Genomic DNA, 14,314 nt, shown 5'->3' on the forward strand with positions numbered 1-14,314 from the left:
AAAAATGCAAAACTCATTTTGCATGAAGAGTATATATCTTCATTTCAAATATGAAGTCTTTATGAGTTTAGAAATATAAGAAGGGAGGGTTAGTAAGTGTTGATCAAATGACTTACCAGTTTTATCTAACACAAACTGAAAAATTACTGCCCTTGGAATAACTACCTGGCTATATTATTTTTCAAGATTAAAATCCTTTCATAACATATATCTCTTCCTTGCTGGTAGTTGATATTTTTGTTTGATCCAAGTACATTCATAATTGCTAAAGTGTTTTTGTGAGACCTGATTGTCAGTAATTACTCATGTCTGTGCCATTTCAGAGGATCTATTTATTGTCTCTTCACACTGAACTTTTTCTTGGTTTTCAACATGATGAGAAAGACTTTTCTACTTCTCCCTGGACAGTTTTGGGTCTGCCGCAGAGCAGAGGCTACCTGTCTCAGCAGCCCTCCTGCAACCCCAAACAACCCTCCCTGACCATGCGCTGTCAACTCTCTCCAACCTATGTGGCTCTGTGTCTTCGAGACCTGGCATCTGAGGAGCTGAAAGAGTGGGGCAGACTGCAGTCTGATGTTATACACAGCCTGACTTCAGCGTCAGTGTGCTTTTATACACGAATGTAACATAGGAAGCAGTGATCCAAGGAAGAGCATTTGAGTTCAGAAGCACGTGATCAGAAAACCATGTAACTAAGCATCAGTAAGCACATACCAAGTACTAACAGAGCAGCCCTTTCCCAGAACTTCCTCAAGACAGTTTAAACACAATTGCCTGGCACATACTATAGAGTATATCTTAGAAAGCATGAAAGCAAGGCAGAAGGCCGTATTCAGATCCGGGATATACTGACCAGATTGGGTTCTATAGCTATGTTCTGACATCCAACAAGAATAGACATGTCTTATAAAGCGAATGCAAATATTTATCACAGGAGGCAAGAATTCATGTTCAAAAACAACCCAGGGAACAAAATGCACTTAAGGTAAAAGGCCCTCTGCCATTTTCCCCTGGGGCCTCTCTCACAGTTCCCCAAGGCATTGCTCACATGCGCCATTCTGCTGACTGTGCTCCAGTATGCACCAGTGAGAAAACACTGGGCCCCAGTTTGCTGCTGCCAGCCTCAAGTGTCTGTAGTCTCTTAAGGCCAAGGCCAGGGTAGGAGCTGATGCTTTCTAACACGCCTCCATTGATTGTGTGTGGCTAGGACAGACATCTTGTTATGTCACCGTGGGCCTCCACAGATCCCTCGTTGTGCTACAGATAAGTGGCAACACCCCCACTCCCACCACCACCACCACCATTGATCTCCAGGAACAAACACTTTATGAGAGTTGGTTTGGTTTGGGATTGTTACTTTCCAGGGAAGCCCTGAAAATAATGGAAATAATGGAAGGAATGTAAGTTCAGTCTCTCCTTCAACAGGAAAACGCTAAGAAAAGTCTTGCTGTAGGCTGGCGATACGGAATAGCCCATTCTGCACTTGGTGGTGGGGCCAAAGTTTGTTTCTGTTGCTTAGATAGAACAGTCCTATTATTATCTCAAAGGTTAACAGTTATTGTCTAGCTAGGTTTCCTCTTTGCTTCTCCGCTGACTGGAGACAGTTGGATCATGGTGAGCTTTTTGTTTCTGGTTCCCAGCACCCAGTCTGACTTAAATGATGCAAAAATAAAATCAAGAGTATCAGCCCTCAGGTCACAAAGTCCTTAAAGCCCGGGGACTGTCTTGTGTTGTTTGACCTATCCAACGTGCAAGGGGCTGGGAATAGCTGTTTCTACAGGAAAGAATAAAGAGAAGTGTGTCTGTTTAATCTGCATCTATAACGGGAGGTGTGGTCATTTGCCAGAGAGGTCATCCCTTTCATATGTCCTCACAGGAGACATCAGAGACAGAGACTGCAAAAGATTTGTTTGGTGGACGGCTTACCTCTGACATGATTGCCGAACGACAAGGACACTCAAACTTTATCCAAATGCAAGAGCTAAACTGGACTTCATCAGCCATCAGGTACATCTGCTTCCTTGTGTGCATGTGCCACTGTGACCACATGTGGAGTTGTGTGCACGTGTCACTGTAACCACACATACAGTTATTGCCAAGTTTTCTGATTTCCTTCCCTAACATACCCAATAATTGTGCTAGTCTATTTCTGAAACTCCTTGAAATGATGCAGTAATTCTTATTATCGGGAACTGTGGTTAAAAACTACTGCGAGCTTTTGTTTTTCACCTGGTTTTGTTTCTCCCGTTTCTTTTACAGCTAGTCATATTAGGTTTACATTTGGTGTGGTGTTGTTCTTTTACGGAACAGCAAAAGTGTAGTTACATCTTAAGAAAATCATAAATGTCAAAGTTAGAAAAGAAAGAAAGAAAGAAAGAGAGAGAGAGAGAAAGAAAGGAAGAAGCAAAGAAAAAGGAAAAAGAAAGAAAGGGAAAGAAAGAAGAAAAGAAAGGAAAAGAAAAGGGAAAGGAAAGAAAAGAAAAGAAACAAACGAAACGAAATGGAACGAAGAGGTGTTTACACCTTTAATTGCACCGCATTCATTGTAATGGGCTTCTCAGATGCATGCTAGGATGTAAGTGTGGAGTTATCATGTCCAGGCTCCAGAGTTGTCTGGCTCATCAATGTCCAGAGCCTCTCTGATGATCCCACAGGCCAATACCATTCCCAACTGAGTGTTGAGATCAGTGCTGTGAAGGGTTTTCCCAGAGCCCAAAAAGTCTGGTGTCAAGCCGGGCGTGGTGGGCGTGGTGGCACACGCCTTTAATCCCAGCACTCACTCGGGAGGCAGAGGCAGGCAGATTTCTGAGTTCGAGGCCAGCCTGGTCTACAGAGTGGGTTTCAGGACAGCCAGGGCTATACAGAGAAACCCTGTCTCAAAAAAACAAAAACAACAACAAAAAAAATCCAGTGTCAAAGCCCTCCCCATTCCCTGCTCCTGCCCACTCCTTTCATTCCTTGTCGCTTTGGGAACAGCCTGCTTCACGTGTGCCATGGAAGCTTATGACCTGCTTGTTTTATGACTTACTGTATCAAGTTTTCTGTGAGTTCATGAACTTGTATGTTCATTGGTAAATAAATTGGAGATGTTTATTGTATAAGTGTCATCTACAGTAATTGTTTGATGGTTATAGATATGGGTTTTTTTTTTAAAGCAATCAGATCCTATATCATTTTCTTCATGCCTGTACAAAAAACAAATGTTTTAGCTAAACATTCGTCTCCTGTATTTGACATTGCATATAATTTGTCTAGTGAGACTTTTTAACGGCTTTGGGAGTCCTGTGTAGAGGAACTCTGTTCCATTGAAATAATGACTGTATTTGCATCTAATTTGCATCTAATTTGCATCTAATTCAGGACCGTGGATCTGATTCCTGTCGACCACTTCAGGAATGTGAGCAACGTGAATCTCCAGAACAACAACCTCACCTCGTTCAGCGGCCTCATCTACCTGCCCAACGTGAAGGCACGTGGCTGCAGAGCCATATTTGCCCTCAAAGACATCAGCACAAGTTTTAATCTTCACTTACATTAAAATGTATTTCCTTATTAAGGTGTCGAAATTATTCCCTAAATTATATTTTATTTTGCTTTTCACTAATCGAGAAAATCTTAGTCTTGCCTGCCAAATTTTTTTAGTCAGTGAATCTTACGTCCTTTGCTGACATGCAGATCTTACTCTTCAGGAGGAGACAGGGTGAGAGGCACTGTCTCTAGTGAGCAGATAGGAAGTGAAATTGAGAATGAGGTGGCTCTCAAAGCAGTCTCTTTGCCTTGGCTCACCAATGAAAGGCATCTAAACACAGAAACAAACAACTTGCTAAGTCCTTATTTCCTCTCTATGAGGCCTAGACAAATTAGGACTGCAGATTGAGAACACTGGATAGCTGACTAATGACTTGGATGTTTTATTTGCAGTGATTCTCCAAGATGTAAGATCATTAAAACACGTTTGAAGCTAAATTTAAATACTTTGGAATAATTTTATCTTTCACAGTAGCATATTATTACTAATTATGTTCTCTATCCCAAGTATCAGTCACACCATTTGAAGAGTTCCTAGGACGTTTGATTAATGAGATGTTCTTTCTGTAGGTCTTATGCCTCAACTACAATCACATTGAATCAATTATGCCTAGACTAAAGCCTCAGACCCACTTAAGCAGCAGACAGCTGCTCTACCAGAAAGTGCCCTCAAGTGGCTACGGACAGCAAGGAACCTCAAAACTAAATAGGTACTTTAAAAAAAAAATCTTTTATTTTTCACACTTAAAAACAACCAGAGAAGTAACACATAATAGCACACATATTTGGCTGATAATAAGAATTATTTAACGAACAGTATGCCAAAAATAAATTTCGCAAATAAAAATCTGAACTATGTCTTTGTCATTGTTCCCCACCCAATTCTTATATTAATGGAAAAGATATAATTTGTGAAGAAGACATATCTATCCTGCCTTCCTATAAATTTATGAAAGAAAGAATGGCTAGATGGATAGACAGACAGACAGAGAAAGATGTGTGTGTGCATCACTAAGTCAAAATATTTTCATGTTCATGTTCTCAATGAAGAGCACTTCTGTTATCTTTATTGAGGGACAGTTTGCATATAGCAAGGTTACCAGTTTCAGTGTAGTATTTAATGATTTCTGACCATCGTATCCAGTCCTATAACTCGGTGCTATGCCTCATCTAAAGCCACAGTGTGAAGTGACTGGCCCCTTGAGCCACCCCCACTTTTCTTTGCAATCCCTTTTCCCTACATCCAGGTCTTTGGCAATTGCCCCTGATCTGCTTTCTTCCCTTCAGTTTTGCCTCTTTCTAGACTTGTGTAAGATTGGAATTACATAGTAAGTACTCTTTCCATTTCTATTAGCATTTATTAACTGTACAAAATAATGGGTTTCATCATGGCATTTTACATGTGTATGTGACATGCTTTGGTTATCTTCAGTCCCCTTCTATCATACCCCGCTGCCCCTCCCACAGTGCTCTCCCTCCACCTCCAAGCTCCTACTTTCATTCTGTGTCTGGCTTCTTTCACTTAGCTTACTTTCTGAGACCCAATCCCTTGTTGTTGCAAGGGCCAGTAATTAATTTCACTGCACTGTTGTGACTGTGTCAATATATAGAATGTGAAAACATACTTTGGATATTCAGAGTTCTTTGAATTCTTTGTAAATTTTATGGCAGTTTATTTTCTCCTAATGAGCTTTTGATTGAGGTTGTATTGAATCTATCCATTGATTTGAAAGAATTGACATCTTAATATTCAGACACAAACACAAAATAATTTTTCACTTGCTGACACCCCCCCATTGGTTTCGTTAAATTATGTGTAGCTAACTATATATTTTGTGCGTTTTTGGAATGTATTTTAAAGTATTCTGAAATTATATTCTCTTACACTGATATAAAAAAGGTAGAAGAATTGCTTTCTTAATTTTATTTTTGTGTTTTTATTAATGGCATTGAAATTTCAGACCACATTTATTATTTTATCTTGTGACTTAGATGAATTAATTTATCAGTAAAATTATTTTTTTAGTAGATCAGTCAGAATTTAATACATTCAGGCATACATCCCCTTAGAATAAAGATAACTCCAATTATCTCCTTCTAATGCAATACAAGTTTTCTTTTTCTTGCTGATTCACTTTTCATTGTGACTCTCTGTACTTTATTCTCTTCCATATAAGCATTTTTAAGAGATAAAAATTATTATCATTATTATTATAAAAGCACTACTCAGCTATCATAAATCAAAAGCTCATATAATTTTTTATCTTATTTTACTTTATACTAAATATACCTCTGACTGCCTTTTATGATAAAATTGCTTTTAAATCAAGATTATGACTTCAAACTTACCTGTGTGTTTCAGAGATTCAGTAGGCAGTGAGAACTTGCCTCCAATAATGCAAAGTTTAGAGGTTCTGCATTTGGGATACAATGGAATTTGTAACTTAGTCCAGCTACAACTTAACAGACTGAGAAACTTAAAGTTCCTCTTTCTCCAGGGTGAGTAGACATGCTGCTTGTAAGTCCTGTAAACTGGCTGGGTTGTCATCTTGCTTTGACAAGCATGTGCAAACATCGTTGATTGTTGGCAACAAAAATTTAATAGTCACAATTTTTTCTTTCATTGTAAATTATTAAATAACATCTTAAGGAGTAATTGATTATATATACTCATTGTACCTGGTATTATTATGTAAGGACATTTTCATACACATGTATTATGTTGTGTGTATTCTCTATCTCCCTTGTCTCCTCCTTCTGTCCCCATAAGTCAGTCCCTTTGCTGTCTTTGTTTCACTTATAGGAACTCTGTTTTCCTGAGACTACCTTAGTTTGCTTAATGTTATTATCTCCAGTAGCATGTGTTTCTTGCAAAGAATATAATCTTGTTCTTCTTTATGACTGAGAAATCCATTGCATGTTTACCCATCACATTTTCTTAGCCATTTCTCTGCTGTTGGGCACTTTGGGGGTAGTGAAGAAAAAGTAATTGAGGCTCAGTGTGGCTAAATAATAACCCAAATTTGCACTGGTGTGTAATGGTAATCAGGTAATCTAAAGCATATGTATTTTTGATCCAAAATAATATATATTAATCACATATTAATATACATTATATACTATTATATAATATATATATTGTTATATTATGTGTCAATATAAGAATATATTAATATATACTAATAATGGCCTGGTCCACAGTGGTAGTAATAGGGAGGTGTAAAGGAAGGAACTATTAGGACACAGGAACAAGTTAGACAGAGCAAAGGGAAAGGAAAGGTAGTCCAAGATTAGTAACTGGATTAACAGATTGACAAGAGTGGTTGCTAAGGCTACGTAAAGTTGTTTGGGAAAAGGCTGCTCACTAGAGGTTAGGGAAAGATCAGTTTGTGCTACGGTTGAGACATAAAAGTAAATGTCATTTTTAGCTTTAAAAATCATTAAATGAAGGTGGGTAGATAAACTTAAATTCTGGAAGTTGGGGCTCACGCATCATGTCGTAACTTTAGGAAATGAGATCAGTCAGGTGGAAGGGCTGGACAACCTGATCGTCCTCCAGGAGCTGGTCGTCGACCATAACCGCATCCGGGCCTTTAATGACACCGCGTTTTCCAAGCCAAGTTCCCTGCTGATGCTTCATCTAGAGGAAAACAGGCTGCGAGAACTAAGCAAACTGCAGTCTTTGGTCAAACTGGAGAAACTCTTCCTAGGATATAACAAAATCCAGGTAACATTATTTGAGGGTGCTGTCGTTTTTGAGGTCTATGTATTTGAAATCCTCTGATCTCAACATAAAGCCCCCAAATAAACCAATTAGAATGTTATGTTTATAGCTCTTTATCGGCATGTCACAGGCATGCACTCTATTAGGGTACTGGATAGAGCCTCTCTCTACAGGTATGAGAGTTGATACAGCCTGTTAGAGCTTGTGTTTGGATCAGCATCTTGGCTAATGTTGCTTCTGCTCTCTGTACTTCTAAGGCAGTTTCAAAGGCAGACTAAACTGTACACTCCCCTAGCCCCTGCAAGAACAAGTCCTATGTTCATCTCGTCTATGTTTATATTAGCATAGCCCAAGGTACATGGTAGACACTAGATGCTTGACAAATATTCGTCTGAGGTGCTATTTGAGATACAGTTCATAAAGCCTTTTCTGGAATAATATGAGATTTCTTTCCAAGGTTAGAAGGAAATCATGAATAATGTCTCTTTTAACGGAGCAAGTAGGAAAAATCTTATTGTAAAAAATAGTGTACACCTGATTAATCCAGATTCAAACACCAAACACCAATCTAAGGAAAGCCAGACCACATTGGCAGTGATCTTACCAAAACTTTATTCAGAAGAAATACAAGTTTGGAAAAATTGGTATTCTATGGGAAATATTTCTGGCAACAGCAGGTGACCTTAACAAATGAGATTCAGAGCTGGGGGCAGCAGGTCTGTGGTAGAGCACGTGCCTAGTATGCCCAAAGACCAAGCTTAAACAAGCTCGTAAAAACAAATGAGACCTCCACACAGCCATCCATGACCTCAGCTGGTATCAGGTTTTGCTTATCAGTCCAGTAATTAATACTTGAGGCCTTGGACATTCTATTGGTTTCTTAGTTATTTCTTCCCATACCACAGAAGCTATCTAGCTCAGAATAAGAGATGTGGTCTCCAAAAATAGGTTTTATAGAGTGGTCTCAGAGTAGGGGAGTGTTTCATGAAACATTCTCATTTACGCATAGCTTCTGTACCATCTTATTAGAAGCCTTGTCATTCCGTAGATTCCAGGTTAATTTGACTGTAAACAGTTTTTGTCCAGAGATCTGTTAAGAGAATGTCATGGGTAAGGACCCTCCTGGAAATGGCATTGCTTTCTGCCAGGATACCCAGTTAGCAGCATACTTAAAGGAGCTAACCACAGGTAACCAGCTTTTCCTCTGGATGCCCTTGCTCACCTGTTGACACATATTCCTCATAAGGGATGGAGGAGCTAGTATCTCAGCTTAGTATGCCAGCCCCCTCCTCAGCAACTTGAACAGAACCATGCTTAGTGTGGTTTACTACCAAAATTTAATACAGCTATCTAGTAAACTGTGTGACAAATCAGAAGATTATGCACACATCATTGAAGGAATGGCTGAGGTTTCTTGGTTGTTGAATTATTTTAGCCTTCTATTTTTATCATTGAAATGGTATTCTCCATTGAGTTTAGGTGGATTGTTTCAGATCTGAACTTACACTTATGACTGATGATATTGTATGTTAGTGTGACCATATACAGTTAACTGGAGGGAAAATCAACTCTGGGGAGTGAGCATGGGTTGGAAATTTAGTTGAATTCTTCTAAAAAAAACATTTTCTTTCTAAACCTGGCTGTCCGTCCAAAGTTTCTTTGAGGGAGAGATTTTTGTTCTCTGGATTCATACCGACTTGGGCAATCTGATATCAGTATTATTTCTACAAGTGAGCACTAAAAATACAATCTCTGGGTTAGCTAAGAATGATAGAACAAGAGAAAGCCCTATTAAAAGCAGTAGTCCTTCAGATAAAGGTAGATGCGGTCCCTCACTGACCTGCAGGCCATGCTGCAGAGCTTTCAACTTCCCCAATGTGCCCGTAATGTCAACTGAGAAGAATGTGACCTATTGCCTTGTTTCTAAGAATCATCACAACACAAAAGAAGACCAGCTTCCTGGTCCCGTTTGAGCCCTGTGGCTAGGTGATCCTTCTGCCTGACATCCAGATTCTCTGTGTACATTTAAACATCCGAACATACAATGAAGGCAAAACACATACCCACTAAATAAAAATAAATCTTTTTGAAATTTGCAAAAACTACAACATTGCAAACTTACACTGATGTTAAGTGGGTAGTGATAAATAGTCCTATGCAGTATGACGGACAAACATTTAACCAGAGAAATCGTTTTTTATCTGTCTGTCTTTCACAGATAGTGTATCAGAGTATAGCCAATAATGCATTCTTCTGTTATTAGGGTTACTAAGCCCTAGGAAGACTTAAACCTCTTCCAGAAAAAGTTTGCAGTTACCTTGCAAGTTCTGCTCATTTCCCATGTTGCAGTGTGATCTTTGCGAGTCAGATATTAGGAGTCTAGTCCTTATTCACATTCACATCAGAGGATCCAAGTATAACCTACCTGAAACCTAAAACCTGCATAAAACAACTTCAGAATAGTTAATTTTAGGAGGCGTCAGCTAACCAAATATAATTCATTACCTTTTATATAGGATATCACAGAACTGGAAAAACTTGATGTTATTCCTTCTCTCAGAGAGCTTACTGTCTATGGCAATCCAGTGAGTATTTATTTACCTTTATAACTTACTAATTTCCTAATAATCATATGCAATTTATCTTAAACGATATTAGAAAGTGATTTGATCTATTTCAACATACATAGCTAGCTGACCAAGCATAAATTGGGCTTAGTGTTGTCTCCACATAACTGTACTGCAGACCAGCTCTGCCTAATGTATGTGTGCATATCCCATTCTGTGCTGCAGCCCTTTGGCTTACCTGCTGTTGCTGTGCTAGTAATATCACAGCATGTTAATGTATAAGGTTTTACATTGTCTTAATTCTTATTAGAGTGAGTGTTTCTCCTTACCCCCCTCTTGCATCTCTTGCATCCTTTTCTTTCTTCACTGTCTTTTCCATTCTTGGCACCTTATACTTTTCCTGGGAGCTTTAGGAAGCAAATTAAGTTGGAGAAGAATCTTGTTGATGCTTTAATTAAAATGTACTTATCTTAAGTTACCTTGGGAGACATCTCCACTTTTCTCATTGGAGTCTTGCCCATTTAACATGTAAGCAAACTGGGAAACATGGCAAAGAAGAGATGGCCCTCTGGTCAGTGTGCTGAGTGCTCAGGGAAGCCCAGCCTAAGAACTGACAGCAGGAGATGTAAGACTGAAAAGGCCACAAGGTAGGCAGGTCCGGGATCCCCGAGAGCATGCCAAGGGTCTTGCTCCTTATCTAAGCTCTCAATGCATTGCTGTCACAGAAAGCTCGGGCTATTCTTTCCAACCTCCACTGAATCGATTGTGTCGCCCCTCTGTGGCTGGGATCAAGTTTTGCTTTTGCATTTTACTCCTGATAAATCTTGCTCACGCCTTGTTCACAGTGTGTCTTCAGGGCACCATACATTTCTTTACCAGGGATGTTGTCTGCGTTCTCTTTCACCAATACCTACTCTTTATCACTTTCTTCTCCTAGTTTAATGAAATTTTTCAAAGAAATTCTTCACTTCATATCTCTTAATCTTAATTATTTAACCTTAATATTACTTTTCAATGCATTTCTGGATCAGCAAGTTCTAGGTTACATTGTACTGCGCTAACAATGTCCTGAAAGCTTTTATAGGCTGTGCCTTTACTGGTCTTCATATCTGAAAGCCTTGTACTCTCCAGAAGAGTAAATTTGTAAATAGCTGAGGACTGCACACGTTTGTATTCTTTTTAAATCTATGGTGTGTTTCCAGCTATACCCTCATCGTTTTCCTCCAGTGTTGGAGCCTTTCAATCAGAGGAAGCAAGCTCTCTGCTCTTTGGTATTTATGAAAAGTATTTTGTAACTTAGAATGTGGCCAGCAATTTGTTTGGCTGCTACGTGTGTTAGAGGTCTTTCTCAGTCAATGAACATGGCCCTACCACATTCACTTCAAGAGGTTTGTTTATTTCCTTTGTCTCTTCCTTTCTTCCTTTCTTCCTTTCCTTCTTTTTTTCTTTGTTTTTGTTTTTATTTTTAATTTCAGCTTGCTCTGTAACTCACTTTATAAACCAGGTTGGCCTATAATTCACAGAAAGCTTCCTGCTTTAACCTCTAGAGTACCAGAATTCTAGGCATGAGCCAGCAGGCCCAGCTTACCCATTCATCTCCAAGAGTTTGTTGTTGTTTGCCGTTACAGATGGTGCTGTATACTTTCTATATTAGGAGTCCTCAAGATGACCACTACTTCAGAGATTTGGGAGAGAGATTCAGTCAGCATGCTTTCCTTGTGGCTAAGATAGTAAGGACACACAGCTAAGATCAATGGTAACGCCATAGTAAGAACACAAACTCACAGTCTATGAGGGAAAGAAAGGTAGAGGCTGAAGGAATCTGCATGTATATTTCCTTATTCATTCTTCCCATGGCGTGAACACAGCACACTCTTCATTTAGACACAAAAATGGCATGCCTTGCGTGTTGTTTTTATTCAAGGGAGCCCCTTAGAGACTTAGCATTTAACGATTGAAAGTTCATTATATAGGCACCCTTTCCGACCAAGAACTGAAACTTTCCAGATGGAAAAGAGGTTGAATACAAATCCTACTGTTTTATCAATTATCAAGACATAGCTAACTACGCTTATCAAGCAAGGAATGATAAGAACAACCCCAAGTCCAAGTACCGAACAGCAGGAAAGAGCCAGCCTTGTGAGCAGAACTCTCTAAAAGTAAACACCCTGCGGCCGCTCTACTCAAGTCTGCCTGCCCTTTTATGGACATGCACAATTTTTTAGAGCAGGTTAACACTATGAAGAGATGGATCATACAGACAGAAGATGTTGAATTAAGTGAAATGGGACCTTTTGGAAAACCTCACATTAAACCAATTACATAGAAATGAAGTTGCATATAATTAATTCTGCCCGTGAGTTGAGGTTGTGCTAGCTAGTGATCAGTGCTAAGGACTTTACAGGGGTGACAGTCTGAGTGTGGTGGTGGCGTGCATCTGTGTTACTACAACACTGAGGAGGCTGAGACAAGAGGATTATTTTTTTCAAACCAGACTGGGATACATGGAGATCAGGGAAAGACAAGGGGAGGGAAGGGAAGGAGATGAGAAGGAGACAGGAAAGGAGAAAGACTAATGCCAGCCTTAATTTTAAAATGTTTTCTATTTTTATCTGGTATTACAGAAGATTGAGAAATCTTTAAGGAAGAAGCGCCTGCCTGTAGCAGTTAGCACTGTAAAGAAGCCATTCTCCATCATCTTTGTGGCCATTCCCAAGCTGCCTTCTTTTGAAGTCTTTTTCTTTGGGGGAATAAACGATTGTTTTTACCTTTCTTTAGATTTGTAGGAAAATGGTTCATCGACATGTGCTCATATTCCGCCTGCCTAATTTACAGATGTTGGATGGAATTCCTATAAATTCTGATGATAGGGCAAAAGCTGAGTTTCATTTCTCTGAACTACAAGCAAAAAAAAGTTCGGTAAGTATACAGTGTACACTTTTCTTTTTACTGTAGACTATTGTAAATGAGCATTACATCATGGGCATTTTGACTTAACTTTATTAAGCACACGTGATTCTGTAAATTATAGTATTTACTTAATGACTACTATCAATAGAAACTTTTTCCTAGTAAGACATTGATATAAGGCAAATGATTTAATATTTCACTGTTCAGTACTTCAAATGACATTAGAAGGTAAAAAACTGGGACATGCCATGTTTATAGAAACTAACTGTAAAACTGCTTCAATTTAAGCATAGAGCAAGGAAGGAATTATCACTCAACTCTCTGGACTGCAGAGTTCATGTAACAGAGGCATGTGCTGCTATTCTAGATGTTCAGGATCACTGGGCTCTTTACCCATGAGCCCTAAAATATACCTGACCATAGAGGAAACAGCAGAAATAGGATTTTAGGGATTTTATCATTAGTCTTTTATTTGTTCTGATCAATCTCTAAATAATGTATTTAACACGGAAAGATGGTGGTTTTTCTTTTTTCTTTTTTTAACAGAAATGTAGAATTATTAGAGTTGAGCTTTTGCAAGTTTGAAGAAGAGACAGGAGTAGAGAGGGAAGCCAGCTGAAACTTTTAAAGTCATCCAAAAAAATGGCACAATGACCTTGAGCAGGTGCGGAGGGGATGTGCAATTGAACCTTTCACTAGAAGCAAAAATCCAGGGACATTAGAGTCAAGGATCCAAGGTTACATTAAGAACAGGATCTTCACTCGGAAGCAGAGGCAGGCAGAATGCTGAGTGTGAGGCTGGCCTGGTCTAGAGAGTGACAACCAGGGTCACACAGAGAAACCCTGTCTTGAAACAATAAAGGACAAAAGGCTCTAGAAGAAGAACTGGTGAGGTGAGGTCATGAGGTCACTCCAGATGGACGCCCTCCCATGAGGCTTTCACTCCATCCCAGGATTAACACACGCTGATGGACGGCTCCCCTCCACCCTTCAGTACAAAAATGGTGCTTCTGTTCCTATGAGCGCTTCTAGCTTACTTCTCCCTTCAGCAAGAGTCACATACTCATAGAGAGATGGTTTTGTGTCACATACTCTAGAAAGATGGCTTTCAAAAAAAAAAACCTGCTGTGTGGTGTTATACTAAGTCAACAGATGAAATGTAAGTTCAAATTTTAAGTTAGGAGTTCTATGTTAATATGAAAACCAAATTCAATACTTTGAGAAATCTGGAGAAAGAATAACCATAGACACACAATGCCAAACTGGATGAGGGATTTAAAAAATAACTATAAAATGCAGGAGAGAAGACACAGATTTAGAGAGAACTAACTTTTAAGCCTAGACAATTTATTGTCTCTAAATTTTCTTCATATCTTTAAAAGTGTATGCTGTTTTAAAGAAACCAGCAGAAGAAGTGATGTGCAAAATCTTAAAGAACAAAGACCCTTGCTTAGATAATGGCCTTGACCAGGCATGGTGGCACATACCTGTAACCACCACACCTGGGAGACAGGAAGATCAGGAGTTTAAAGTCATCCTTGCCAGGGCCTACCTGAGAACTTGCCTCAAAAAGGCAGGAGATTTC

General features: G+C 39.2%; 1 protein-coding gene across 13 annotated transcripts in view; it reads left to right on the forward strand.

The window, feature by feature from the left end:
- Lrrc9 (leucine rich repeat containing 9) overlaps nucleotides 1-14,314 on the forward strand; it is an 83,297-nt gene that overhangs the window by 59,072 nt on the left and 9,911 nt on the right. For 12 of the 13 annotated variants that reach the window (XM_011244211.3, XM_011244209.3, NM_001142728.1 and 9 more), the window contains 7 exons: nucleotides 1,877-2,007; nucleotides 3,361-3,469; nucleotides 4,099-4,238; nucleotides 5,891-6,027; nucleotides 7,038-7,255; nucleotides 9,769-9,837; nucleotides 12,598-12,738. In XM_011244211.3, coding sequence (XP_011242513.1) covers nucleotides 1,877-2,007; nucleotides 3,361-3,469; nucleotides 4,099-4,238; nucleotides 5,891-6,027; nucleotides 7,038-7,255; nucleotides 9,769-9,837; nucleotides 12,598-12,738 — 945 coding nt within the window. Of the gene's footprint in view, nucleotides 1-1,876; nucleotides 2,008-3,360; nucleotides 3,552-4,098; nucleotides 4,239-5,890; nucleotides 6,028-7,037; nucleotides 7,256-9,768; nucleotides 9,838-12,597; nucleotides 12,739-14,314 lie in introns of those variants that run through there. The other variant, NM_030070.3, reaches the window with a different exon arrangement.

The sequence above is a fragment of the Mus musculus genome, chromosome 12 (assembly GCF_000001635.26).
Source record: "Mus musculus strain C57BL/6J chromosome 12, GRCm38.p6 C57BL/6J".
Taxonomy (NCBI): domain Eukaryota; kingdom Metazoa; phylum Chordata; class Mammalia; order Rodentia; family Muridae; genus Mus; species Mus musculus.